At 52.2% G+C, this 27,941-nt stretch overlaps 1 protein-coding gene and 1 long non-coding RNA gene across 6 annotated transcripts in view; one reads left to right on the forward strand and one right to left on the reverse strand.

Moving 5' to 3' along the window:
• Nucleotides 1-346: 346 nt before the first annotated feature.
• HIP1 (huntingtin interacting protein 1) overlaps nt 347-27,941 on the forward strand; it is a 44,964-nt gene continuing 17,369 nt past the window's right edge. For 4 of the 5 annotated variants that reach the window (XM_038157725.1, XM_038157724.1, XM_038157726.1 and 1 more), the window contains exon 1: nt 347-550. In XM_038157725.1, coding sequence (XP_038013653.1) covers nt 434-550 — 117 coding nt within the window. In that variant the 5' untranslated portion in view covers nt 347-433. Of the gene's footprint in view, nt 551-22,050; nt 22,435-27,941 lie in introns of those variants that run through there. The other variant, XM_038157728.1, reaches the window with a different exon arrangement.
• On the reverse strand, nt 17,251-26,135 carry LOC119709689. The gene is made up of 2 exons (XR_005259403.1): nt 23,032-26,135; nt 17,251-19,175 (listed from the first exon to the last, which is right to left on the reverse strand). It is a non-coding gene; the product is annotated as an uncharacterized LOC119709689 (long non-coding RNA).

Consider the following 27,941-nt stretch of genomic DNA (forward strand, 5'->3'; position numbering starts at 1 on the left):
CGCTAAGGGCGCGGCGGGGCACCGAAGAGTGAGCGGCAGGGTCGCGGGCCAATTACAGCAGGAAACTGCGCGAAGGCGTGGCCGCAGAGCTTGGGTGGGCGGTGCTTAAGGGCGCGGCCCCTTAAGGCGGGGCAATGGGCAGGGGACTCTTGGGGGACGGGAGCTAGCGTTGCATGGCGTCCAGCTGAACCAATGAGCTTGGCGGTTGCCGCGCAGGGGCTGGGCCGCCCGGCCGCTCCTCCCCAGGGGCGACGACAGAAACCAATGAGAGCGCGAAGTCGGGCCGGCGGGCGGAGCTAAGGGTAGAAGGGTGGTGTCCGCGGGGCGTGCGCCGCCGTGAGTGGCAGGAAGGCGGGCCAATGGCGCGGGGCCCGCGCGGCGGCGGCGCTGCGCGGTTCGGCGGGGCCGGGGCGGTGGCGGGCCCGGGGCAGCCATGGACCGCGTGAGCAGCACTATGAAGCAGGTGTCCAACCCGCTGCCCAAGGTGCTGAGCCGGCGGGCGGGCGGCGGCGGCCTGGAGGCGGAGCGGGAGAGCTTCGAGCGCGCCCAGGTGCGGGCGGGACAGGGCGGGGCGGGGGATGCGAACGGCGAGGAAGGGAAGGTGCCGGCTGCGGGGGCGGGGCCACGCTGGGGCGCGGTGCGATGGGAACGGCCCGCCGGGTACCTGGAGCGTGCCGAGCGGGTGCGGTTATCCAGAGTGGGCGAGGGTTATTTGGTGGGCGCGGTCAGCCAGGTGAGCCGGGGGCGGGGACAGCTCCGGTTGCCCAGCAGGTTGGTGTTGGCACAAGGGGCGGAGCTTGGAAGGTGGGCGCCGGCGGCCCTGGCGAGCTGGGCTGGAGCTGGGCTGGAGCCGGTGGGCAGGGCTGGCCAGGTAGGTGGAGATTGGCGGGGCGGGACTGGCCCCACCCACCCACCCAGGAGGGCAGTTGGTCTCAATGCGGGGGCAGGGATGGGGACCCTCCTGGTCCCGTGGCTGGGGCTGAATCCTGGCCTTAGAGGAACACCCAGGGACATCAGGGTGCAGTGGCACCCGGGGTGCCCCAGCCCAGCAGTGTCTGCTCAGCCTGGCCTCCCCACCAATGGGGCTAGGGAACATTCACCCGCTGCCCTGACTGCCGGGTCTCCAAGCCTAGCCACAGGCGGGCATCATGCCCAGGACAGTGCCACCCTGTCCTTGGAACCATCCTGAGCACACATAGCCTGTGTCTTCACTGGCTGGAGGGCACATGGAGTGGCTCTTTGGCCAGTTGAGTCAGTCACCCCACTGGCTTCTGCTCTGGTGTTGCTGAGGGACCCCAGGTGTGGACAGCTTCTGTCCCTGCAGGTGGCTCCTGGGCAGAGGCACCGCTATGTTGAAAAGCAGACAGAATTTGCTCCTCAGCAGCATCCAGAGTATCTGGATGGGGCCCTTCACTCAGGTTTTAGGTGATGGATTGGTGTCGTGCACAGAGGAAAGATGGTAGCCAAGCTGGAGGGGCAGCAGGGGTGCTTTGGTGGAAAAAGCTGGTGATTTGAGGATAGGATGTGCTTGGAGCAGCTGGGGATATGCCTGGACAAGGCGTGGGGGAAGTGAAAGAAAGAGGGATGGCAGCAGAGAGAGCTGGGGACAGCTTGGCCCTGCTCCATGTCCAGGGATGGAAAGTACCAGTGAAGCAGAGCTGTCCAGACCTACTGCAGGAGAGGAAGGGAAACCGAGGCTGAAGCAAGGGTAGAAGTAGGACCAGTGGGAGCAGACTTAGATGAGCCCAGAGTGGGAACAACACGTGGGCGATGGCTTAGGGATGGAAATAAACACCAAGGATCATCTCTGAGGGGGTTTTGCAGGAAGAAAACCCACCAGGCTGTGAAGTTGGATGCAGGTTCATGTGCAGGGCTCTGCTCACCTTCCTGCTCAGGTTACCTCAGACATCAATTATTTACTCATACTGCTAAAGGTAGGAATGGAACTGGTTTGCTCCTGGAACCTTCTGGCTCCCTGTGTCAGCAACAGCCCCATGGGCCTGGAGCTCTCTCAGGCTCCCCCTGAACTCGTGGTTTCCTGGGAAGGACTGAGTGGAGAGGGCGTGGAGCAGTGCCACTCTCCATATCGCTACGAGCTGGATTTCATCTTCCTCATCTGATTTCCAGACTAATGACACAGCATGGCCTTTTCTAGCTTTTCCTTCTTCTGTGCTTCAGCTCCATGCAATTCCCTTTCTAACTCTTTTTTCCCCCTCTTTTTCTTTTTCTTTTCTTTTTTTTTTTTTCATAATTCTCTCTCTCCAGTTTAGAGAACTTGCCAGGCACCCCTTAGGTCTTGGTCATACAGTTTTTGTCCAACTTCTTCTTTCTGAGGTTTTTTTTTTTTTTTTTTTTTAGATAAACTTTGTGGGTTTGGGGTTTTTCTTTTTGAAAGTGACTTCTTTTAAGAAAACTTTCATCTGTTAAATGGCTTTAAAATGAAAAATTTCCTTGTGTTTTCAGCATGTATAGACTCCTTCCCTCCCCTCCAATCCTGGCTGTCTCAGGGCAGCAGCACATGCGTCACAAAGCCTATTTTGGGCTAAAAGACCCCAAACAGGCAGAAAGTGTGTCCAAATGGGTCTTTGGGGAGCCTGAGGAACATCTGCTTGGGTTGAAAGCATCCGGTTTTTGTGGTCTGAGCTCAGTCTGGAAGAACAAGAACACCCTACGAAGCTGTGGTTGTGGTAGGACACCCTAGTAGTGGGGAGGTCTGGTGGAGGGATATTCCTGTGGTGGTAGGATGTTTCTGTGGTGGTGGTAAACTGGTGCTGGAATGGTTCCATGGTGGTGGAAAGCTTCCATGGTGGTGGGACCCTTCCATGGTGGTCATTACATTGCACAGCGACTCTACTCTGACAACTTCCATCTGTTGGCTTGCAGACAAACAGGAATAAATGTCTGGTGGCCTCTCTTCTGCTCCTACAGTTGTTTAAGTATCTCAATTTTCCGGGGAATGCAAATGTGGGAAACCTGAGGACATGCCCAGACATGGTGTTCCTTTCACGCTGTCCCTGCTGTCTGCTGGGCAAGAGCAGCTCAGGGAGAACAAGACACAGCCAAGGACTCCTATCTTCCTTTTCTGTTAATGCTGATAGTTTCCATAGGAAGTTTAGCAACAGGAACACCAAATCCTCCAGTTCTGCTGCTATCAGGATTAGCTGGGTGCAGCCCTGCCATAGGGTATGAGTGTTGCAATGACTATTCCCCCTTTGCTGGTGGTGATTCAGTATTCATCACCTAAACCTCGGCACAAATCTTTGGGCACAGCAAAGGTCACCAACAGAGGATAAAAAAACACCGAAAGTGAAAATTCTGCCATATTTAAGATAAATGTTTGTGTTTCACATTGTGTCTGATGTTTGCATCCCCTCCGAGTCCTCCTGGTTGGATTAAGGGGTATGTCCTGGAGCTGGAGCTCTGCAGGGAAGGTCTTCTTTGTTTAGGGTAGTGCTTGAGATCTTCCCTCCTTGGGACATTCCCTCCTTCTTCCTCTTTCCACGCTGTAATTGTCCACAGCAGACATCCTTGTGCCATGATGGAGCCAAGGACTGAAATTCCTTCCGTGCTTGGCTAGTTGGCAAAGACTGGATGTTCAACAATCAGATGAGCCAAAGTGTTGAGGGTGAAATCAGAGTTGTAAGGCCACAGGACTTCAGCAGGGCAGGGATGATGGTCCAGGGGTGATGTCCCAGGTTCTCCTGCTCCTTCACTCATGTTTTGGACTGCCATGGGATATTTCCCTTCATTCCCAGCATGGATATGGCCAGCAGGGCATCAGTGCAGGTGCAACCGCAAACTCCCAGAGGTGGTACATGATATTCCCAAGCAAAACAGCAGCTGACTCCTGGAAGGATGGAGGTGTGGAAAGATCCTTATACAGCTCAGCTCTTCCTGCACCAACCTGTTCCCTCTTTTTGTAAACCCATCACTGGATGGGGCAAAAATGCTCAGGCATCAAAATTGAGGGAAGTGCCCTTGAAGTTGCAGCAGGACATGCCCTGATCTTTTGTCCTTGCCCCTGCCCTGTGGGTTTTGGGTGGAAGGGAAGCAGCATATTGTGGTAGTGTGTTGTCATCTCCTTGCCTGCAAAGTCACCAAATAATTCTTTGTGTCTCCCATCCTGAGCACTGCTCCAGTGCCCAGCTGTGCTCCATCAGGAGCTATCGTGTCCCACACCACTGCAGCCCTGTCCTGAGTCCATGCTGTGCCCCAGGGATGAGGACATGAGGTGGAGAGAGTGCCGGGGGCTGTGGAGGAGCTACAGAAATTCCATGTTTGTTTCCCAGAGCTCATGGCTGCTGGGGCTTTATACCAGCCAATGAGGCTGCATGTCCAGCATGGTCCCTGCCATAGGGACAATTCCAAGAGTAGTCCATCCTGACAAGGGTGAGGGTTGGGAGGAGACCCTTCTTTAGAATTCCTGCAGAAAATCTAAACATCTTACATTTTAGGTTCTTTGGCTGCAGGTTTGTTTTTTTGTTTTTTTGGTGGTTTTTTTTTGTTTGTTTGTTTGTTTGTTTTGTTGTTTGTTTGGTTGGTTTTGTTGTTTTTTTTTTTTCTGGGAAATTCAAAGAGTAGCAAAGGGGAACGGGGACCACTTGGACTGCTCACAGCTGCCACTACCTCTGGCACATTTACACACTGGGTCCTTAGGAATGTGTGCGACAATAAAAGCAATTTATGATTCAGAAATTATCCTGCAAAGACATATTTGCAGCAGGTGATTGCTGGCTATGTCTCCACTCCTACCATCAGAGTCCCCAGGGTGGTGCTGGGGATATCAGACCCTCCTGCTAAGGATTTCCCAGTGGGAAGGTGTGGCATTTTCATGTCAGGGAGATGCAGAACTCTGAATGCAGCTGATGCCACATCTCCTCAGGAAGGTATTAATGTCCTTAGTATCCATGAACCATCCCTCAGGGGCTGCAAAGCTGTTTTGCTTCCTGCCTTGCTGCTGGAGGAGCCTTCCCTAAAACCAGGTACAGAGAGATGGTGCAGAAGAAAAAGTATTAGGTGCAAATGAAATGGATTTTTTTTCTCCCTCAGTGTCAGTTAATAAAGCCTTTTGATATGTGAACCCAACTTTTTCACAGCCAAATGCAGGTTAAAAGCAGCTTTGTGCCCATCCTGTTCCTACCATGGGCTGTGCCGCCATGCCTCTGGGCCGCCATCACAGCCCCATTAATGCAATTAATCCTTTTCTCCTATCATTCTTATAAGTGGGAATATGGTCCTGTGTCTTCCAAACACAGCAACCCAGCTGATTTCAGATCAGACCCAGCTCGATCCAACTCACGGTTACAAAGGAAATACCATTTACTACTGAAAAAACCCCAATTTTTGTGGTTCAGATGCTGCAACCACCAGCAGCTTTGCCAAGAAATTCAGTTCTTACACAGGAAATGAGGCTCCTTTCAAAGCACCAGAGTGGGGCTATATATATACAGCCTTTCTGAACAGATATTTAAAGAAACATTGACACTAGCAGGAACAGGAAAAAATAGCTCCTGGCTGTGGGGAGTGAGGGCTGATGGCAGCTGAGCCCATCCTGGGGGAGTAGGTGGTACAGGGGATTCATTCATGGCCCTTTCATCTCCAGGAAAAGGAGCTCCTGGGTTTGGTGCTGTGTGAACCCCCATGCTTTTGGCTTTTACTAGGAACTAGAGGTGCTGGGGATTGAACGCAGCTTCAGCAGTGAGGTAATGAGTCATCTCATCTCTTTTCAGAGAGTCCCTCTTAGAAACTTATTTCCATCCCCAGGGAAAGAAAATAGTTTGCCTTGTACCAGATACGGGGCTGCTTTTCTCGTTAGTGCATGCAGGGATGGAGGGGTTTAGGAGTTTTTTTAGACATAGAAATATCTATTTTAGATACAGAAATATCTGAGTTTTTTAATGTGGGGATCGACTCCAGAAGCAGCTAAACCTCAGGAGGATGAATAGGTTTGGTGCTGGAAGTACTGCCACCGAGTCCAGGAGCTTCTGTAGCTAGGAAAACATGGTGGTTTTGGACCACCAAGTGGCAAGGGGGAACCTTGCCCTGAATTACACCAGAGGCTGAGTGGGAAGACAGGGATGCTGGGGGATGTTGCTGCCCCAAAAACCCCTTTCCCTCTCACTCAGTATGTACTTCCCCACCAAGGATGTCCTGTGATAGGCGTGCAGGGGGTTTCTTGCCCTCTGAAATTTATCCAGTTTAACTCCATCCATCTGCAGAGCTGAGGAGAAACAGCCAGGAAAGCAGAGTTTTCACTAAATTCCCCATCAGAGGACTCTGGACTGAGTGTGGTCCCCTCTGCTGTTCCTGCCCGTGACCCAAGTCCAGCAAAAACAGTCGGGAAAGGCATGTGGGATGTGGGCGTCTGTCTTGAGGAGGGGATGGCTCATCCCAGCTTTGCTCTCCCAGAAGAAAAAACCTCTGGACAGGGGCTGGAGCTGCAGGAGGGACAATTTTGGCTGAAAGACTGAGAATCCAAGGACAGGGAGAAGGTGCCCATTGCAGTCCATTGCATCATCCCATGTACGTGACATGCGGCCAGGATGAGCATCGCTTGCTCCAGCACTGTCTGGCACATGGCACTGCAGCACAAGCCCCAGCACCTGGGTTCTGTGCCCATCCTCGTCCCATCACCCACTGCTGGCTCTTTACCCTCTGAACCTGGGACAGAGGGTCAGCAGCCAGGAGTCATACAGCAGCCTGAGGGCTAGAGGAAGGGCGGGATCCTGGCCCTCATCCCTGCCACCAGCTTGGCTGATTTATTTTGCAGTCACCAAATAAGAAAACTTCCTGGGGACAGCCTGTTCCCTGGGTGACAGCAGAAATAGGCAGCACAGCCGGTGTTTTAGCCCGGATGTGCAAGTCCAGCCCACGGCTGGACTAATTATACATGGTGTGCTGTTCTGGGCTAATCACAGGGCAGAGTAAATTATCCCAGTCCACAGCAGAAAGGTGAATTATTCTCTCAAAGGCATACACAGACACTGAATAGTTTATTATGGACTCACCGAGAGGGTTGGTTTGAGAGACACTTTTAAAGTTTAGCTTGTTCAACTTCCTGCCATGGGCAGGGACACCTTCCTAGACCAGGTGCTCTAAGAGAGAGACCAGGCTGCTCCAAGCCCTGTCCAGCCTAGCTTTGGACAATTCCAGGAATTAAATTCAAGCTGTTGGAGCGAGTCCAGAGGACACCACAAAGATGTACTGGGGCCTGGAGCCCCTCTGTTCTGGAGACAGGCTGAGCCAGATGAGGTCGTTCACCAGGAGAAAAGAAGGCTCTGAGGAGATATTAGAGCTCCTCCAGTGCCAAAGGGGCTCCAGGAGAGCTGGAGAGAGACTTTGGAGAGGGGGCAGGAGTGTCAGGACAAAGGGGAATGGCTTCAGATTGACAGAGAGTGGGTAGATATGGGATGCTGGGAAGAATTCCTGGCTGTGAGGGTGATGAGGCCTTGGTACAGGTTGCCCAGAGAAGCTGTGTCTGCCCCATCCCTGGAAGTGTCTTAAGGCCAGGTTGGATGGGGCTTGGAGCACTCTGGTCTTCCTTCTAGTGGAAGGTGTCCCTGCCCATGGCAGGGGGTAGAACTGGGTTATCTTTAAGGTCCTTTCCAACGCAAACCACTCCAGTATTCTGTGCTATGTGAGTTCAAGCTTTCCTTGTGCTCTTTAGGCCTAGTGGGCCATGACTGCTGAGGCCTCCCCACTGATGCCATCCCCTGTTTTCTGGGCTCTTAGGAGGAGAGGGGGCAATTCCTAGGTCTCCCTGAGGTTGTGGCACAAGCATCTTGCAACACAGTTTGCACATACAAAACCCTGTATTCTTGTTCACTTCCATGAGAGCATGGAAAAACTTATTTTCCAACCAGCATCCACTAATTCAAATAAAGCACGATGCTACAGGCCCTCTTGAGAGTGCTGAGCTGCTCACATCCGTCTTTTATTCCAATAAAAGAGACAAATGGTAACAATAAGCAGCAAGTCTCCAGGCTGGCCCTGGCAAAAGAAGCCACTTCTCCCAAAGGATCCCTTTCTCTAATGGAAGTTTCCTCTTTCCTGCATGGCATGCACTTGGCACAAGAGGACTAAACACCTACCGGGGAAGGGCACAGGCTGATAGTGTTAAACTGGGATTTAGTGACATCACACATGTAGGAATGTGGTTTTTGTTGATGGAGTGATAAAATTATTTTTTGTTTTTTAAAAAAGGAAAAAAATTAAAAGTTTTTCTTTTTAATTAGGTAAAAAGATACTTCATAAGACTTTAGGGTCTTTACTTCAAACTTAAGGATAGTTAATTGGACAGAAACTAAAAAGTCTCACTTAAGTAATTTATTAGAAAAAGAAGAGAACAAAAAGAAATAATTGTTTTTGTGAGGTGTTTTATTAGGAGTGAGAGCTTTTTGTCTTAGTTTAGTTTGGTTTGGTTTGTTTGTTTGGTTTTTTTTGTAAAGAGTTTTGTTATTTTGCTTTTTATTAAAACTTTTATGTTTCCAACACTGCCACAGGAGCTATCCTCCTAATTTTATGCCATCTGAAGTAGCTGAGCTATCTCGGGTGTGATATAGATCTCCAAGAGCTTGTAAGACCTGGCTCAAAGAGACCCTTATATCACACACAAAGCTGGCTACCAATCAGATTAGGTAAAAATAGTATCTAAAATTATGGAAGTCTCAGAATAAAGTAGCCACAGCTCAGCAAGCTCACAGCTCCACTGCCAAGCAGCAACGGATCTTCTTCACCTCAAGACTTGAATATGGCACATTGGGGCAACCCTAGGTCCCTTTGAGCCTGAGTTTCATGGCCAAACCATCAAACCAGCTTAGCAACCTCCCTATGAGGTGGATACAGCTAGAGCAACTCTAGAGCTGCCTGATTCCTCAGTCCACAATGTTCCCAGCCTGGAACTTTCTGCATTGGTGGGAACAAAGGCACCTTTTTGTTGGAGCACCAAACTTTCACAACCAAGGGGCAGAAGGGGATTGGTGAGTGAGTGTCGAGCACTTTGGAGGGCATAGGCTCCAGGACAAAGCTGATGGACATTCCCAGTCCAGCCTATGGCTGGGACTGACACCCTATGTTGGCCTAAAGATGTTGTTGGAAGCCGTGGCCAGGGTCCGATTCTGCAGCAGATACAGAGCTGATCCCATCATCATCACACAACACCAACCACAACCACAACCAACCCTTAGGACATGCTCTCCACTGGTGTGAGGCTTGGCAATCTGGAGAAGTGTCCCACCAAAGAAGGGACTGAGATTCTGCAGTTAAAAAAGGCAGCTCCATGTGCTAAGAGAGTGTTCTAAAATATTTGGGTTAGGCTGGAGGATCCCAATCCCCTCCTGTGGGCAGAGACATCTTTCTCCAGGATCAGGCACCTGGGCACAGGAAGACTCTTTTTAACTGCTGAAAAGAGCAATTGGCATCTTCTGTACAAGCCAGATATGACCTTTAGATTCCCAGCCGGATCCTGGTGGAGTCAAGTTCATCCACAACCTCTGCATCTCACCTCTAAATGAACTAAATGCAACCACTGCCTCCCACTGAATAAAGCATGGATTGGCACTCTGGCATCTCCATGGGCTTGGCAGCAGGTCACACTGGTGCTGGCCCTCACCTTGCTGATCCATGGGCATCACAGAATCCTTTGGATTGGGAAACACCTCCAAGGTCATCGAGTACAGCCTGTGACTGATTCCCATTTTGTCACCAAGCCCAGAGCTCTGCATGCCATGTCCAGTCATTCCTTAGACACCTCCAGGGATGGGTACTCCACCACCACTCTGGGAAGCCCTTTCCAATGCTGGACAATGCTTTCCGTGAAGAAATTCCTTCTGATGTCCAACCTGAACCTCCTCTGGTTCAGCTTGAGGCAATTCCCTCTTGTGCCATCTGTTGTCCCTCTCATCCTGAACCATGGATACCAAGTGTGCCAGCTTTAGGTTGCTACATATGGACAGCAGCCCTTGGAACTGCTCAGGAGGAAAGTCCCACAGCACCAGTTACTAGTGTGAGGACATCTTCTGAGGTCTTAAGGGAATGCTGAAGTAGTGGCAGAGGAAGACTTTGACTTTCTGGGTGTTGAAGAAGTCAGTGTAGGCTGGGAATGGCTGTGCCAGAAGAGATGCTTCTTATGCACTAAGTCAGTGAAGCAATTGAAGAACTCATCTCTTCTGGTGGTGCTGTTCCTAGTCAGTGACATGATGGTGTTTTTCCAGCCAGGAATGTTTTGTGCACTTCACTAATGGGAATGAAATGTTCCAACAGTCTGCAAGGTTTAGCTGCTTCTGCAGAGGTAAATTCTTGTCTGGAGAGGGCAAAGGTGGGTATTCCTGAGTTTGCTGAATTTTATGATCACCCCAAAGTCACATAGGTCATCCTGTCCTGCTGGGATTCATGGAGCAGGTGTCAGCTGAGGCTGTTAACCCGTTCAGCAGTCTGGGGAAAGGGGAGCTGCGTTTTGGTGGAGCTCCTTCCACCTTGTGGTCCCAGAGGACACTCCATGCACTGTCCCTGATCACCATGGTACCTTTGATCCTTCCCAAGCACAAGGAATCCAGAATTGTGTTAGGGTGATGAATGGGGCCAGTCCTAGACCTTCTCCTCACACAGGAGGGTTGAGAGGTGGTGGAGTGCCTTGGGACACAGCACAGACAACATTTTCATGGGTGGGATCCAGCCTGGAATTTCTGCCGTGCGCCACAACTTTCCTTCCTTGAGGGCGCCTCAGAACGTGGGTTGAGCAAGACCCTCTCCTGGCTTTACCCATGTCCTCAACAGGAGGGCAAACTGCTCCCTTGTTTGTCTTCCTGGCTCTCACAGTCCCACTCCAGCTCTTTTTATAGCTCGGAAAGAAGTGCCTTGAGTTTCTGAGTTCATCTTGGAGGCCAAGCACACAGGGAGGAGTCGCAGCTAGAAATAGGGCTGCTCTCTGCTCCTGCATTCCAGATTTTTTATTTTTTTAGCTGAAATGTCCAAATTTGAAGAGTCCCATTGCCACAGGCACAGAACTGGGAACCATCCACATTTTTTCCATTCACACTGAATCCTCTTTTCTCCTTTGCCTTATTTCCAGTGTCCTCACACCAGCCACTGAGCCCCCTTGGGATTATTTTTCCAGCAAATGGGGTCTGTCATCCCTCCCTGTGTTTTCTGTAACCCCCAGATTTCACCCCTCAACACAGCTGGTTTGGCATGAGGCCTCCCTGAGGAATTAGTAGTGTCTTGGGGGGGGGGGGGGGGGGGGGGAATGGAGGAGCAATCAGGTACCAGCCAAAGCTTCTGAGTGGTGAGCAAAGAACTCAGACTAAATATCCAGCAATTTCTGCCTGCAGGGAGGGAAGCAAAGCTTTGGCAGCAGCACAGACGCAAATAAACCAGAGAAAAGATGAGAAATTGTTGGACAAAACCTGTGGTTTCCAGCTCATTATTATCTGGGATTTTCACTGTGGTGCTATGCTGGGGCAGGGGCATGTGGACAGAGCTGTCCTGGCACAGCATCCACAGCATCCTGGGGTCGGCTTCTCTCTCCCATAGGAGTAGGGTATAATTAACTGTGTCACATCTAGACTTTCCCATTAATCCCTTAATACATGGATACCATTGTGGGGCACACCCTAGCTGCAATCTCCCCTCTGAGAGTTTTTTTAGCACAGAACCACTTTGGGTCCCTGCTGCCCCTTGTCTATCAGCCTCCAAAGTGCCATGTGTGTGCACCAGCATCTCTGTGGGCTGGGAATGTGCCAGGAAAAAAATAGATCTGGGATCAAATCTGAACCAATCTTTTTTCTAATCAGCCATCACATGGAAAAGACAATTAGCCAGTGTCCCTGTTAGATCTTTTATCATTTTAACCCTTTTCCCTCTTTTTCTGCAGCATTCCCTAACTATGGGAGTAGTTGCAATCCAACTTCTCTTCCCATCAGCAGGAAAAATACATTTTTCACATGGTGGGAATGCTAAGAACTATGGATTTCTATCAGAGGAGGGAAGTCTGTCAGGCCTTTTCATTGGATAATAAGCAAATTTTGGGTACCCATTCCCAGCACCTCCAAGAGATACTTTATTTCCAGCTGCGGCAGGAAGTTCTGTGATATCTGCTTGGGGAAATAGCAAGCATCTCATGAACAGGGTGTGTAGCCATGGCTGAGGTCTTCTGCTTCTTCCCATGGGTATTTCTATCTTTCCCAGCCCTGGAGGTTAAAGATGGTGCTCAGCTCCTTCCACAGCAATCCCCAGCTGGTCCCACAGCCTGAGTGTTTCAGGACCTGGATGTTTGCTTCTCCCCTGCAGATGTTCCTGGTCCTGTGTTTAGGTTCAATATGCTCTTCCAGAAAAAAGCAGCATTTGGAAATTCCCACCGATTGTCCCCACATGGATTTGTTTCTCTGCCTCACCAGGGTACAGCAGAGGAACTGGTCGTGGTGGTTAAGCTGTGCTCAGGGCTCTCTGGGTTGTTTCTGATAATATCATACAGCACATTTCTTGCACCTTTTTCTTTATTTGATCAGAAATAAATTAAAAAAAAAAAAAAGTCCTGATTCCCTGAACATCATCGGAGCACGAAGGATTTTCTTCGCAGAAGAAGCACTACTGGGTGCAGTTCCCACAGTCCTCGGGCTGGTGCCTGGCTTAGCCAACCATCACCGAAGCCACTCTGAGTCCCGTGGCTTTTGTGTCCCGGGAGCCTCGTCCCTCTGTCACTCCACCCAAGCCTGTCACCTCCCGGCGTAATATGTGTCTAGCAGGAGGATGTGCCAGGGGCGGGGCAGGGGAGTGGGGTGGGGGTATGAGGACTAGGGTGTCCGGTGCTGGGCTAGGCTGACCTTGCAGTGAGTGACAGCTGCTGAATTGCTGGAAAAGGAGGAAATTTGGTCTGTTTCGTGTCTCTCAGAACCAATTCCGTGTGTTTGGGTGTCCCATATGCCCCTCTGCCAGTGTCAATGGTATTGTGTATGCTCCTGTGATTTGCATTTGAGAGCAGAGATTTCCCTCCCACATTAAACCCCCTGTTTTCCTGGAACAACATGGAAATCCTGGGGCTGCCCTTCCCTCTGCCCTGATGAACTCTAGCAGGGGCATCACTGGGGTGCAGAGCCCTTCAGGCACCCCTCTTCCTGCCTTCATCCCTATGTGCAAGATCCTGCTCATAGGGCCAGAGGAGGCAGGGAACAGAATGGTACACACAGCCATCCACGCCCAGCCCATTCCCCTGTGGAATTACACATGGGGGATGCTCCCCATGCCATGGAGAACCAGTGGCTCTCAGCACAGGGGGCATCCCCTGCTGCCAAAAAAGCTCCCGATGGAGCTGCTTCTTGTCATCTCTGCTTATTCCAAGTCCCTCCCATCCGTTTTCCCAATGCTTCCAGTAGGCACAGGCATGTTTCCCACACCCAGAGCTGGGTTTCATGCTCTTAGTGCCCCTCCAGCCCCGGTGTTGGGTCTGGCTGGAGCAGGACAGTGCAACACTTCTCCTTGGGCTGGGTGAGCCTAAGGGTATGCTGGCAGTGCTCCAGACAGTGGTGTTTATTTCCACACAAGGAAAATGAGGAAAATGAAATATTTATATGTCAGGAAGGGATTCTGCAGCCTTTTGCATGGAATCATGCCTGCTATGCCCTCCTCAGTCATCTTAGACAGGCAGCAATAACACATGAAACACAGTTTCCTTTATGTGCCGGGTTTTTTCCACATCGGGCTCCACCCTGGTCACAGCAGAGATCCCTGCTCCAGCCCTGCCGGCTCCCCAGGCCCTTCTGACCCTTCTACCCAGGGGGTAGGCAGCTTGCCAGGTTCTCTCAGCCAGGCAAAGTTATGGGGCTATTGTGTGAGTATCACCTGTGCAGGAGCAGCCACAGGTACTGGAGAGGCGTTGGATGCAGGAGCAGGGACTGCTAAAAGAGCACAAGGAATGCTTGAACTTGCATAGCAGAGAATCCTAGAATGGTTTGGGTTGAAAGGAACCTTAAAGACCCTCTCACTACACTCCTTGCCATGGGCAGTGACATCTTCCACTCGACCAGGTTGCTCCAAGCTCTACCCAGCCTGGCCTTGGACACTTCCAGGAATGGGGCAGACACAGCTTCTCTGGGCAACAAGTGGCAGGGCCTCACCACGCTCACAGGGAAGAATTTCTTCCCAATATCCCATCTATCCCTGCCCTCTGGTAGTGGGAAGACATTCCCCCTTCTTCTGTCACTCCAGGCCTTTGTCCAAAGTCCTTCTCCAGCCCTTTAGGCAGAGGAAGGGGCTCTAAGGTCTCCCTAGAGCCTTCTCTTCTCCAAGTGAACATCCCAAGGTATTCCAGCCTGGGTCCAGAGCAGAGGGGCTCCAGCCCTAAAGGTTCACCCATGGGGTTTCATACTGGCACTGGTGCATATGAGGGGATGCCAGGCAGGGAATTTACCATGTCATTTTTAGCTGTCATTTGGACACCTATTTGCTCCAACATTTTTCCCTTGGACTGAACTGGGCACCCCGATCCTGCTGGGTCTGCTGGGAGGGAGACCAGCTCTTGGCCCCTCTGCAAACCCGCAGCACATGGCTCTGTGGCCTTTCTGGGAAGAAGCTGTTTGGGACATGAGGAGTTGGATGGGGTCTCGGTAGCTGGGGTGGGGGGAGAGAGCTGGGAAATGGCCTCTGGTGCCAAAGCAAGCAGTCAAACCTGTGGGAGCACTAGGAGGAGGCAGCAGTGCTGTGAGCCAGCATTGCCTGCTCTGCTCTGACCTCCCCCTGCAACCACACAGCACTTAAATAGGAACAAGCTCAGGGCTAGAAAGTGTCCCCAGGCTGGATGTATGTTGCATATTTCCTATAAGTACCTTGACTGCTGCTTATTAGCCAGAGGCAGGCACAGCACCCACATTCCCCCCACAGCCCCAGCACTGCTGAGGGGGCTGCAGCCAGGGGCTGGCCTTGTAGGACCTGGTCTGGTGCAGGGAAAACACGTGCTGTGGCATTTCCCAACCTATTACATCCAGTGGTTTTACTTCAGGCGAGTTTGTTCCCCTTTTGCTACGTATCTGCAACAAAACTGCTCACATTTAGGACTTGTGGGAGATGCTGAGGTGTGTGTGCCTGTACTGGAGCATCCACGCAGCCTCCTACTCCCTTGTCCAGGTTCACAGGGATATAAAGCTCAGGAGAAGGTGTGGGAAGCTCCTGGGTGGTGGTTATGGGCTGGGCACTGAGCTGAGCACCACACTTGGCATTGCCAGGCTCTGCTGTCTCAATTCAAGGGGCAAGCAAAAGCAGATAATTAAAGTGATTCCTCATTAAATTAAAGTGATGGGGCAGTGGAAGGATCACCTAAGGCAAATGTTTGGAGATTCACAAGGGTCTCACTATGCTTTTGGGAGGGAGGAAGGCACCCGAGGGCAGACGCTGAATGTGTTTTGGCACTGTGCTTCGTGTGAAGCCTCAGCTCCCCATTTTTGAAGTCTCCAGGGCAGAACTTGGCAACTTTAAAAGGAAATGAGTGGGAGATGTGATTTATGGCTTCAAACTGAAAGAGAGTAGGTTTGGATTGGGTATTAGAGAGGAATTCTTCCATGCGAGGGTGGTTGCCCAGAGCAGCTGTGGCTGCCCCATCCCTGGAAGCGTCCAAGACCAGGTTGGACGCGGCTTGGAGCAGCCTGGGATAGTGGAAAGTGTCCCTACCCATGGCAGGCGTGGAATGAAATGGGCTTTAAGGTCCCTTCCAACCCAAATCCTTCTGGGATTCTATGATTTATCAATCATCTTCTGAGTCACTGGTGACACTGATCCAAGTATGGAGGGGCTGCAAGTAGAGAAAGGAGGACAAAGTTGAGGGTTGTTGATGGGGGGGGGGGGGGGCAGTGGACTCATGGCTGGGGGTAAACATCCCCATGGATGGGAAGAGCTGCTGGGGGCATTGACCCCTATAAACTTTGGGGCTTGCAAGGTGGTGGGTGACATTGGAGCTCCAGTCCATTGGAGCCCAGGGAGCCGTGAGGGTCAGACATGGCAGGATGAGCCAGTTCCCACTGCAGCTGTCTTCTTTGCTGACCCTGTTTCCTTCTTCTGGGCGTTGGCTCATCTCAGTGGTGTCAGCGTGAGGCGAGAAGGAAGCGACACCACAGCAGAGCAATGGGCGTGTGCAAGGAAGACCCAGTCTGGAGTTCCTAGGAGAGATCACAGATAACCTGCATGTAAGGATGGGGCTGCAGGGGACCCAGGAGACATCTGCAATGATGAGCATGTTGTGCAGGTTTAGCTTCCCACTGCCACGATTTACCTGTGCCAGCCCTTTACCTCCCTCATGGTCAAACATTTCTTCCCCATCTCTAACCTGACCCCACCTTTGTTCAGTTTAACATCATTGTCCTATGCTGGGACCCCAAAGCTGCAGGCAGCTCCGGGGGGGGGGGGGGTTCAGAAGATGTTTGGCTTTTTGGGCTGTCAGCACACATGGCTGGATCATGTCCCATTTGTCAACCCCCAGAATCCCCCAGTCCTCTACAGGGTTGTCTCCATCCATGCATCCATCCATCCATGCATCCATCCATCCATCCATCCATCCATCCATCCATCCATCCATCCATTTATGAAATCAGTGATGGTAGAATACACTGAATCACTATGGAATCAGTGGATCCAGAATATGGAAGGCCTGCAAGTAGAGATGAGAGGACAATGTTTGGGGCCATTGATGGGAGTAAATGGCCCTGTGGGTGGAGAGAGATGCTGAAGGTGTTTATCCTCACAGACTTCTGGGGTCCCTGCAGACCTCCCTAGTCTGTGCTGGCACTAGGGATTGCCCTGGCCCAGGTCCATGATCTTGGCCTTGGCCTCCTGAACCTCAGGAGGCTCCCATGGACCCACTGCTCCCTCTGGATGCCCTCCCTTCCCTCCAGCCTATTGATGGCACCATTCACTCAGTCTCACCCTTTCTATGGGTTCCCAGCCCTACACACCAGGTAGGAAACAGGAGTTTCATTTGCCTCTGGTTTGGATGGGGTGGTCTATCTACCTGTCTCCTTGCATCCTTGCAGCACTGACAGGAGCTGGAAGCAGCAAGGGGGGAAGATGTTGTTTATCCCACCTCTCTCTTTCCCTCTTGCATTTTTAATCCCGTTGGCATTGTATTGCTGCTCTCTGAGCTCCTGCTTACCTTGTAGCAGCCCCACTGAGCCCTGTTCCAGAGGGCTGTGTTATTGCTGTAACACCAACAAGGATGGATTGAACAGGCAGCTAAAAATACCAAATGATCAATAATGGCACCATAAACCCAGCTTTTTTTTTTTTTTTTTTTTTATCTCTATATTGACAGCTCAAGCGAGTGGCTTCCTGTAAAGGCAGTAAAGGCAGGAGGGCTAATGGAGCTTGGCTCCCTGCCGGGCTAGCAGCAGCTTCACCCACACCTCTGTGTCCATGGCCCTGGTAGCCCTTCTGGATCTCCTGCCTGGGGTGATGTGGAAGGACTGCTCTCCTCCCTGCTTTCCATGCTGGTCCAGTCGTGGTGAGCGGCTGAGGGAGCTTGGGGCTGAAATAACCCCTGGCACTCCATACCAGTATAGCCCTGGGCACAGCCACCAGCCCTGGCCCTGTGCCTGCTTCAGCCTGATCTGCTTTTTCCTCTCACTTTCACATGTCCAGGAAACTGCAGCATTACACGGATTTGAAAATGGCCTTGAGCTTTTTAAGCACTGCTCCCAAGCAGATATTTTTCCTAAATAAAGATTTGCAAAGATATTTGGGCATTAGCCGGCCAGGGAGATTTCCAGAAGTGTTGGGGCAGCCAAATACCCTTTAAATCTGCCTCCATGCAGTGCAGGGTTGGGGCTGGAAGTGGCTGGTTCACCAGGACTGTGACCATTTGGGGACATTTTTTACATCAGCAGTGTCAGCATGAGGGTTTTCCAAAGGTTGTTCATTGAGGATCTCTTTGGAAAGTCACAGTGGGCTGAGCCCTGAGGGATTTGGCCGTACTGCAGTATCTGAGTCGAGAGAAACTCATCACACCTCCAGCTCCTGCCAGTACTGTTCCATCCCTGTATCCTGACTAATCCATGATGTGGTGCTGACAGTAGGGAGTGTGCCTGGTGCAGGTCGTGGCTCTGTTTTGGAAAGACATGGAACAGTGCAGGAAAGCCAATCCCTGTTACAGTATTCTAACATCCCACTCAGAGGAAAAACTCACCTTGCTGTCACCACATTGGTGGCAATGGCTTTTTTCCCCACTAAGTCCCACTACCTCAAACACCCCCAGTGCCCAGCATTCACCCCCTGCTCCTAAAATGCAAGTTCCTTGCACAGCCAGTGCTGGTCATCCAGCTCCAAGGACCAGGCACCAAACCCAGCCTAACCCAGCCTCCACAGCATATTCCCCAAGGGAGTGCTCCAGGGCTGGAAAGATGCTGGAAAAAATTGAAACCTGAAAAAAACAGACAATAAATAGTTTTCCAAGTGCTTGATGGTTTTCCCAGTGAACCTGCTAGTCTCCCTAGAGCTCTGAAAATGCCAGGATCCTGGAGCTCCCATACAGAACAATGCTTCAGCAGCATTGGCCAGGTGTAAGCCGTGGAGCAGGATTAGTTTATTGTGAGCTGAGGAGGTGGGTTTAAACTGCTGCTATACTGGAGGAGATGGAAAAAAATACCCTTCTCTGAGGAAAATTAATTTAGGAGTCTGAATCCAAGGAGTTGGTTGAGCCCTGATTTGGTTCCTTCCCTTGGGGAAGACTTGGGAAATACAGAGACATCAAGAAGGAGCAACAGATATTATTAGTCATCCAGGAGGGAGGCGGCTGCAGAGGAAGATAGTTTTTAGTGGAGTATTTTTAGACCTGGTAAAATGAACAGAAGGAGAGGAAAAAAGAGGGAAGGAGACCTTTGAGAGGCATGTAAATGGTCCCTGGAGCAGCTTGGCCCAGGCTTCCCACTCTCATCCTGAGCATCAGCTCAGGCAGAGATTTGCTCCAACAGAAATCAGAGATGTAAAAGCCAAAGCCTTAGGGAGCATCCCGAGGAGCCTCTCTAGGCTTCAATGACAAAAGGCCACACTTGCTGAGACATTTTATCCTAATTCCCATCATTTTAATGAGAGGTGACGGCTGAAATAGGGTTTAAAAGCTGCTTGCAGAGCCTCCAGCATGTGGGGGAAGATGCTGAATGTCTCTTCTTTTTTCATCCATCATGATCCAGACCACACATCCCATCCTGGAAGCGGGCAGGAGAGTCACAGAGCCGCAGGAGGTTGAAGGGTACTTCCAGGGTGGAGAAAAGGGACTTGCAGTGAAGCACCCAGGTATATTCAGTACAGCCAGGGGGAGAGGAAGGATCTGCACCTCTCCAGATCTGACCGGAGGATGATGAATTAAGGCCCTCAGAGGACAGGGTGAAGCAAGGAGTTGCCTCCCCCCTGGTTCTCCAGGGAAGCAGTCCTCACTTTGCCTTCCCTCTTCCCTATGGGAAAAGCTCCTTCCTACCCCAGTGGAGGCAGTGCCTGTGATGTCTTGCAGTTGTGCAGCAGCCCCATCAGTGCATCCCTCCTAATTCCCTCCATCCCACCTGGAGAGGCTTGCTAGGGCCTCTGCAAGTGCATCCCAAATTGTTCACATAGGATGCAGCCCTGGAGAGGTTTGCTGGAGCCTGGGATGAAGCGTGTGGGTTTGCACATCTGACTGGGATAGTCTGTGTATCCCCTGCTCTTCATGAGAGCACCTGGGAATAACCCAAGAGCACCCTGGGGCCAGGAATGCCTCTTCACCCCTTGTGTCCTCACAGTGATGCAGTGAACTACAGCAAGGAACTCCCTTGGGAAGAGCATGAAATTCCTTCCACCTCAGTGGATTCCTGAAGTGGTGGGATTTATCCCCATAGGCTGCACCAGCATTTTTTCAGCCCTGGATTGGTTGGATGCTGTCATTCCTGCTTGGTGCTTCCAGCTCTCCTGGCTTCTCTGAAACTGGGGTTTCCATTTGCTCTGAGGACCCCCCCAAAATTGCTTCTAAGTTAATTTCCAGATTTTCTCCTCGAGCAGCCTTGGCTCTGATTTTTGCCCCCTGGCTGAAGCCCCCCCCATGCTGTGAAGCCAGGTGGATTTGGAGCTCTCTGGCTTTGCCCCAGGTGCTTCCTGGCGGTGTCCAAACTCTGGACTTTGCCAGCTGGAGCAGCTCAGCCATGAGGAAGCACACTGCAGCATGGCCTCAAATACTTGGATGTCCTGGCTCTGCAGGAGACCCTGGATACCTTCCCCCTGAGCTGAGCACTTTGTTCAGAGGGGAGCTGGTCTGAAAGCTTGATTTGGAAAAATAAGGTTAGTGATGATTAGCTGATTTTAATTTGGGGGATTGAGCAGGGGCGCTGGGAGCACACAGCCTGTGAGTGGGGGGTGGGCAGTCTGGCATGGTTGCAAGCAGGTTCCAGTAGCATTATATCATGTCACAAGTAACTGTGAAAAAAATGGATGTATCCTGCTTATTATTTTCCATGCAGGTGGTATTGTAGAGAAAGTCCCATCCATCCTGTGCATGTGGGAGGGACTGGATTTAGTCCAGTGGCTGTGCTCTTTGCATACCTGCCTTAAGGTCTCTTCATGCAAATGAGCCATTAATACTTGATGACCAAGTGCTAATTGCAGCACTGTGGCCTCTGGAAGCTGTGGCTTGGCTTCTTGGTGACTCTGGAGATGGTGCCCTGGAAATTCTGGACTGCACCTCCAGCATATCCTGGGGCAGCAGGCAGCAGCAGTCGTGGCACTGAGTTCAGAACAAGGCTAAACCCAGCTAAGGGGGAATCAGTTAATTCCAGGATCCCTTTAAATTGGGGGGAACACTGTTCTAGGGGGTGGGCTGCACTGCGAGGATCCAAGCTCTCACTTTTCATGTTGAGAACATGGCTGGGAGTCACTCACTGTGGGGCTTCACTGGGGGAAGGGCACAAAACCTGACCCCATGATGGCACGTGTGACAGGAGCAGGTAACCCCAATAGGGGCAGGTGCCTGCCCTGATTGCAGAGCATTGATCCATGCTCATTGCCAGGCTCAGAGCAGCATCCAGACTCTGCTCCCAAAGGAGCTTGGCTGCTGCTTAAAACCATCTGCTCTAGCAAAACACATTTAGTCCAGCAAAAAACCTGTGAGCTGTGTGCTACGAGGCAAGCAGTGCTGCTGAGCAGTGCTCCATCCCTCTGTCCATCCCAGGGATCTCACAGGACTTTAAAAACCACCTGATGAAAACACAACCTGGATTTGACCCTGAAAGCTCCTCCAGTACTGGGATGAACTGGGTGGTTGTGGAGCTGGGAGAGTGCAGGGGTGGCAGGGCTCTGTCTCCTTGGGGATCTGGGATCCTGTTATCTCATTAAGAGAGGCCAAGCCACCATCCCAGAGTAAGTGGCTGAGCCGTGACTAGACTGCAGTAATCCCGAGGGATTAGTGTGTTGGATTAGTGTGTTGGCTGGACTGGCCCCACAGCAGCACTTTGTTCTTCGGGCCCTGAAGCATCTCCTCTGCCGGCAAGCCAAGGGCCCTGGCAATGCTTTGGGGTTGCTTTTAGGAGATTCATTGAGTGATAGAAGGATGGTTTGGGTTTCTTTTGTGCCTTCCCATCAGAAAATATTCCTTGAGCACAAGGAGGAACTGGGAAAAACCAAAATCCTTCTGCCTGGATGCCTTCCTGTCCCTCAGTGGAGTGGTTATGGCAGTCAACGAGCTGTTCCTGCCTGCCCGTGGGACTGACTCGGGCCAGGAGCTTATTACCACGCTGGTTTAATTGCTCTTGTTTTTGGAAGCAAGATGCTAGCAGACGAATAGGCTCTGGAACAAGGGAACTCTGCACAGGTCCCAGACAGACCACCGGTGTAGCTTCACCCCCAGGCACGGAGATGGGGCAGGAGGAGGGGCAGGGGATGGACGAGGGGGCAGACAAAGGGGTAGGGAGTCTGACAGGGAGTAAGAGAGGGGTCTGGCAGTGGAGTAGAGGATGGAGCAGGAGGGTGTAGGTAGTACAAGGGGTGAGGCAAGGAATGGGGCAGGAGGCCAGGGATGGGGCAGCAGATCTGGCAATGGGGCGGGGGTTCGGGTGGGGGTCGTGCATCTAGTAGTAGGGCAGCAGGGCTGGAGCGGCTGCGCCGAGGGACGCGAAGCCTCTCTGGCCATCATCCTCTTCCCCGCTCTGCCTCTGCCCCGAATCGGACGCGGCGAGGGTGGGCGGGCGGTTCTGCGTGCCGCCCCCCGCGGGCTCCTTTGTTATTCCGGCCGAGCGCCGCTGCCGCGCCCCCAGCCTCGGCCGTGCCGCCCCCCGCGGGAGCGCGCCCCGCTCCCCGCTCGCCCCCGCCCCGCCCCGCCGCCGCCGCTGCCCGGCAGAACCTTCCAGCGCCGCCGCCCCGCGGGGCCGCCGCCATGGGCGCCGCCCCCGCGCCGCGCTGAGCCCGCGCCCGGAGCCCCGAGCCCCCGCCATGGAGCTGGGCAAGGTGGTAAGTGCGCGGCCACGGCCACCCCCCGGGGACCCTCGCGTCCCTCCCCATCTCATTCCTGGAATCAGGGTTCGCATCCGTGGAAACTCCTTCCCGGGGAAATTCGTTACCCTCGATACCGGCGGTTCCCGGGGGAACATCGCGGGGAGCGGGGATGGTTTGTGTGGCAGCGGGACCCGCCGGCGGGTGTAGGGGGCTCGTCTCCGTGGTGATGCGGAGCTTCCCGTGCGGCCGCGGCCGGAGCGGGTTCGCTCCCACACGTCCGTGTGAGTCGTCTTCCCCCAGTCCTCGGCTCGGCCGGGTTCAGGCCGTGCCACGAACACCCGCGTCCCCACGAGCACTCGTGTACCCATGCATCTCTGTCCCCATGAGCGTTGTGTCCCCGTGCTTCCGTGTCCCCACGAACGTTGGTGTCCCCGTGCATCCGTGTCCCCACAAGCACTCGTGTCCCCGTGCATCCGTGTCTCCACGAGTGTTGGTATCCCCATGCATCCATGTACCCACGAGCACTGTTGTCCCTGTGCATCTGTGTCCCCACCAGCACTCCCCATGCATCCACGTTGCCATGCCCCCACGAGCACCTGTGTCCCCACATACCTGTATCTCCATGCACCTGTGTTCCCGTGCCCAGTGCTGCTGTCACAGCTCCTCTGGCCCATGGGGACTGCCCCTCGCCCAAGTAGAAGGAATTAAAACAAGTTTGGGGTGAGAAGTGGGTTTTTAGGGACTGTTCCTACAGGAAGTATGTTCACCCCTGCGCTGCTCACCTGGGAAGAGGGATTTGGCTTTTCCTGGTGTTCCAGCATGTCCCTCAGATGCAGAATTGAGTCCATGTAGTCATGGCTGCTCTTGGCACCATTGCAAGATCCAGACATCCTGGGGGGATAACAGGAGAGGGATGCCACATCCTGCTCCTGGGAGCTGCTGCTCGCCCAGAAGCATTGCAAGGAGCAATTTCCACCAACACTAGATCTGAGCTTAATTTCAGAATATCCTAGTAGGAGAATAAGAGCTGCTGTGTTCCTGCTGGGGTGATGCTTCTCAAGAAAGGTGGGTCCTGGGTGGGTAGTTGATCATAGAAATGCGTATCTGGATGAGCTCCTTGCATCTGCTCCCCAAATGCTTCATCCTCACTCCTTTATCTCTTTGTATTCCAAAAAATGCCTAAATATTTGCATCTGCTGGGAAGCAGAAGACTCTGGTCAGCATGACACTGAATGTTTCAGGAATGTTTGAAGGTGGTGGTAGACCTTCCTGGACTGTTGACCCTGTCACACATGGCCACACTCCCTCCCCGGACAGAAATCACCACTGCTGGAAGAGATTATCCTTGTATAAAATCCCCATTTAAAATTAAAAGCCTGCTATTGGGGCAGCTCATGGGAAAGGCTCTGGCTGCAGCTGAGCCAGCTGGGCACGGATTGACTGCCCGAAGCAGTAATTAAGTGAGAAGAGTAATGAGCAAATGTGCATGTTTTAATGGAGGGATGGGAATCCTGGGGGTCCCCCTGGATTTCTGCCTCTTTTCCGATCCATCCCCCTGTGATGGGCTCTGGTTATGCTCTGGGGTTGGAAGTGCCAGGCAGTTGCAGCCTGGGCTCTGAACTTTACAGTGTCAGCTTCCCCAGTTGGTCCCTGTGAGGTCTGGATTTTGTAGCCTTGCTTTTTGCCAGCTGTTCTCCCCAAAATTTTTTCTTACCATCATTTTTTCCCCTAAGGTTTCTCTGTGTAAAAGAAAAGTCCACATTTCCTTAAACTGGATTTTAAAATTCTATGTCCAAATAATTAAACTGCATAAGTTATTTATGGCTGGAGGAAGCCAGTTGCCCAGCACTCCAGGTGCTGGTTCCTTGTGGTGGGCAATGATGTGATCACTGTGGTAAACTCTCGTTTCTGGGAGCCAAACTCTCCCTGTGGTCATTCCAGCTCCCCTGCTGGCATCGAGTGTCTCACTGGAGCCCTTGGGACCCACCACAGATTGGTTGGCTGGTTGTCCTCCTTCTTTCCTTTGCCTCAAAGGTGGAGGAGCAGTTGGATCACACTGTCTCATCCTGCCCCATCCTTCCTGATGGTGTGGAACTTAGAATTTTCACTGGAGGCTCTGGAAGACCCAATGGTGGGTCAAGTCCTTGAACACATGGCTCGTGGGTGGATCCTCCTGTGGATCCCAACATCTGCTGCCCTCAGGAGGAACTGGGAGCTGGTGGAGCCGGCTGTCCAGGTACATTCAAAAGGGACATAATGGACATCCTGCAACGTTGGGTTTTTTTTGTTTTGCTACTAGGATAGCAGCACTACAGCTCTCAAGGCAAAGGCATGCTAGAAGTTGGGCGTCATCTTCCAGCCTTGCATGTCTTCTTGTGGTCAGAGACCTCTGAACCTCACACCACCACTCCATTTCCTGGCCTAGGTGTTTTTTTCCCCAGGAAACCCTATCTGTGCTGGAAGAGCTCCATAACACTCCTTTATCGGGCATTGCTGAGTGCCAGAGGGGCTGATGGTGTCATTGATCTGAAGTCATCATCCTCCTGGACTTAGGAGAGAGAGCAGACCTGGAGGCAGCAATGCCAGAGCAAGGTCTCTGCCAAGATTAGCATCATGGTGATGCCATTGGATTCCAGTGTGAGTCATGGAGTTTGTTGCCATCTTCCCAGTGACTTTGTTTTGGGGTGTTCCATGTGCAGGCTGTGGGACAAGGTGACCCCAAACACCTACACTGGTATCACTTGCGGTTCAGGGCTGTCTCTGGACACCTTTGTCCTCCTCCTGCTGTCATCTGGGCTAGTGGCATCAGCATCTTCTCTTGGAGAGGGACATCTGAAGCCACCACCACTGGGAGTGACCCCAATGGATGCAGTGAGGTTTTGGGGTCTCTGTCACTGAAATATGTTGTTGGTTTGAGGAAAATGGTTGTTTTCCCAAGCATTGGGAAATCTGAGACTTGTGTCATTTTGGGAACTATTCTCATCTGGAGGGAGCAGGAGGTAAGAATAGCAGCAGCATATTCTGGGATATGCTCACACAGCCTGGACAAGGAGCTTCATCCCCAGAGCAGCTCCAGAATGTAGCCAGCCAGGAGAGGAGCACTTGCTTTCCACACTCATGGATTCAGCAGCAGATGCAGCCAAATAGCCTGTATTAAGTGGTGGGAAGGTATTTTTCAAATATCCTGATTCCCTGGTCCCAAGAAGCCTATGGGACTGAGCGGAAAGGCAGGTTGAGCATCCTCCGGTCATATATGTAGAAATATATCCCTGGGTTTTACATCCCATGTGGCCAGCCAGGCCTGCCGGCATTGCTTTCCTGCCTTCCTGCCTCCCTTTTCCTCCAGCTGCTGTCAGGCACAAAGCCAGGATTGTTTCCTGCTCCTGCTGCTGTTGTTAGGCCACAGGTGCCCAGCACGGGGGGACTGCAGCCACCCCAGCTGTCCCCAGGAGCTCTCGCCAGTCCTCAGTGGAGCATTGACTACCCCAAGTGTTACTCAGCTGGCTTTTTTCCAGAATTTTGCTGGACAAAACCATTCCTTGAGCCCCTTGAGGCTGGGATTTGACATTAGCTGCTGAAGATGGGTGATGTTTAAAGAGATTCACAGAATGACTGGGTTGGAAGAGACCTTCAAGATCATCGAGTCCAACCCATGCCCCAACACCTCAACTAAACCCTGGCACCCAGTGCCACATCCAGTCTTTTTTTTAAACACATCCAGGGGTGGTGACTCCACCACCTCCCTGGGCAGGCCATTCCAGAACTTCATCACTCTTTCTGTGAAAAGCTTTTTCCTAATATTCAACTTAAATTTCCCTTGGCGCAGCTTAAGATGTGCCCTTGGAAGAGCTCACCTGCCTCCCATGTTCTGCACACCCTCCAGAGCCTGAGCCAAGCTTTGCTTTACTGGGATTTGCATTTTAATTAAGCCTATGGATTTTTCTTCCAGGTTTGTTGTAGTTAAATCTTCCTGCTTGCTCCCTTCTCTAAAGCTTCTGCAACTGCAGGGCTTGTGAGCAGTTTTCCAGAGGTATGCTCCATTCCGGCTCTCCATTTATAGAAATGAATTAAGAAGAAATGAGGGAGCATTACTAAGAGGATTTGCACTGCGACTTACTCAGTTTGTCCAAATAATTTCCAGCAGCTCTGGATTCTTTAATCAACACTTGTTTCCTTCTGGAAATGAAAGAAGCAGGAAGGCGTTGTGCTGCTCCTGAGCCAAGCTTGGCTCTTTGCCTTCAAATGGGAAATTTTGCATTCAGAGAGTAATCTGGGGAGAACTGGTGGGGAGTGAGGGTGTGTGTGGCAGAGGGAAGTGTATGTCAGGGTTCAGAAAGCCTCTGTCATCTTGACCCTCTTCCTCCCTGCAGTTTTGGGCTTCTCTGTCTGGAGCCTGCAGACACATGCCTGGAGAGATGACATGAGACCTAGTCCATAGGTCACCCCAGTGCAGAGCTGTTGGTGGCTCTGCCCCGCTGTTGGATCTCCATGTGAGAAGGTCTGGGCTGGATATGGGGTTGGGAATTCCCGTGGGACAAAGCTGTGGTGGCCTGTCAAGACATATGGTGGCCTGTCAGGCAGTAGACCTTCCACAGGTTTCTGGGAATCCCCTTGATGTTGCAAAGGGAGGAGAAGATGTCATTGGAAAGATGTCATTGCTCAGGGATAGATAGTCCCAGACTGCTCCTCTCCCAAATGTCCTGTGCCTTTCCATGCACATGTTGGTGCGGTTTCCTCACCCTGCTCAAGTGGCACTTGGAAAGCTGACAGAGCTTGCAGCATTCCATTGCAGCCTTCCCAGCCCCAATACCTTTCCCAGCCCTTGCAGCACCCATGGAGCCACTCCCCAGCCTGGCAGAGCCCCGCGCACAGCCCCAGGTCCTGCCCCACTGAGCCCAATCCTGGCCCTGTGGCTCTTCAGGGCTGACCGGATGGCAATGTCACGCTCACACCTCTCCTTCTGCAATAGAGCCCTCTGGACTCTCCTCCCGTTTCCTGCCTGGCCCGTTGCACAAGAGGAAACTGCAGGGTTTCCTGTCCCAGCAGCAGGGTGGGGTGTGGGGCTGCCCCATGTCCCTGATGTCCCCTGCCCCGTTCACGAAACTGGAGCCAGGCTGGCAGTGCTGCCCAAATGTGTTCTGGTGGGTCAGAAGTCACCCTCATAGGTTGGAAGCTCATAATTGAATTAAAATTCCATCAGCTGCAGGGGTCGGATGGTGGTGGGGAGCAGCATCTCTGAGTCAGGGTAAAGGACCCTCTGTGGGGAAGAGCTCTGGGCTTTCTGTCCAGGCAGCCCCAAATTTCCCTCTGCTCTGATCCAATTTTGCAGCCAAATCACCCTCCCTGACCCCGCTTGTCCCCGAGAGATGACAGTTTTAGCCTTGGTCTCATGCTACTGCTCTGTGCTCGCCCAGTTTGCTGGTGTGGGTGCTGCCAGAGACACTGATACGGCAATTTGGGCATATCCCAAGTGGCTCCGGGGATGGGACCCCTGCCCTGCACTCCTGGGGCTGCAATGTGAA

The sequence above is a fragment of the Motacilla alba genome, chromosome 19 (genome assembly GCF_015832195.1).
Source record: "Motacilla alba alba isolate MOTALB_02 chromosome 19, Motacilla_alba_V1.0_pri, whole genome shotgun sequence".
NCBI classification, from domain to species: Eukaryota; Metazoa; Chordata; class Aves; order Passeriformes; family Motacillidae; genus Motacilla; species Motacilla alba.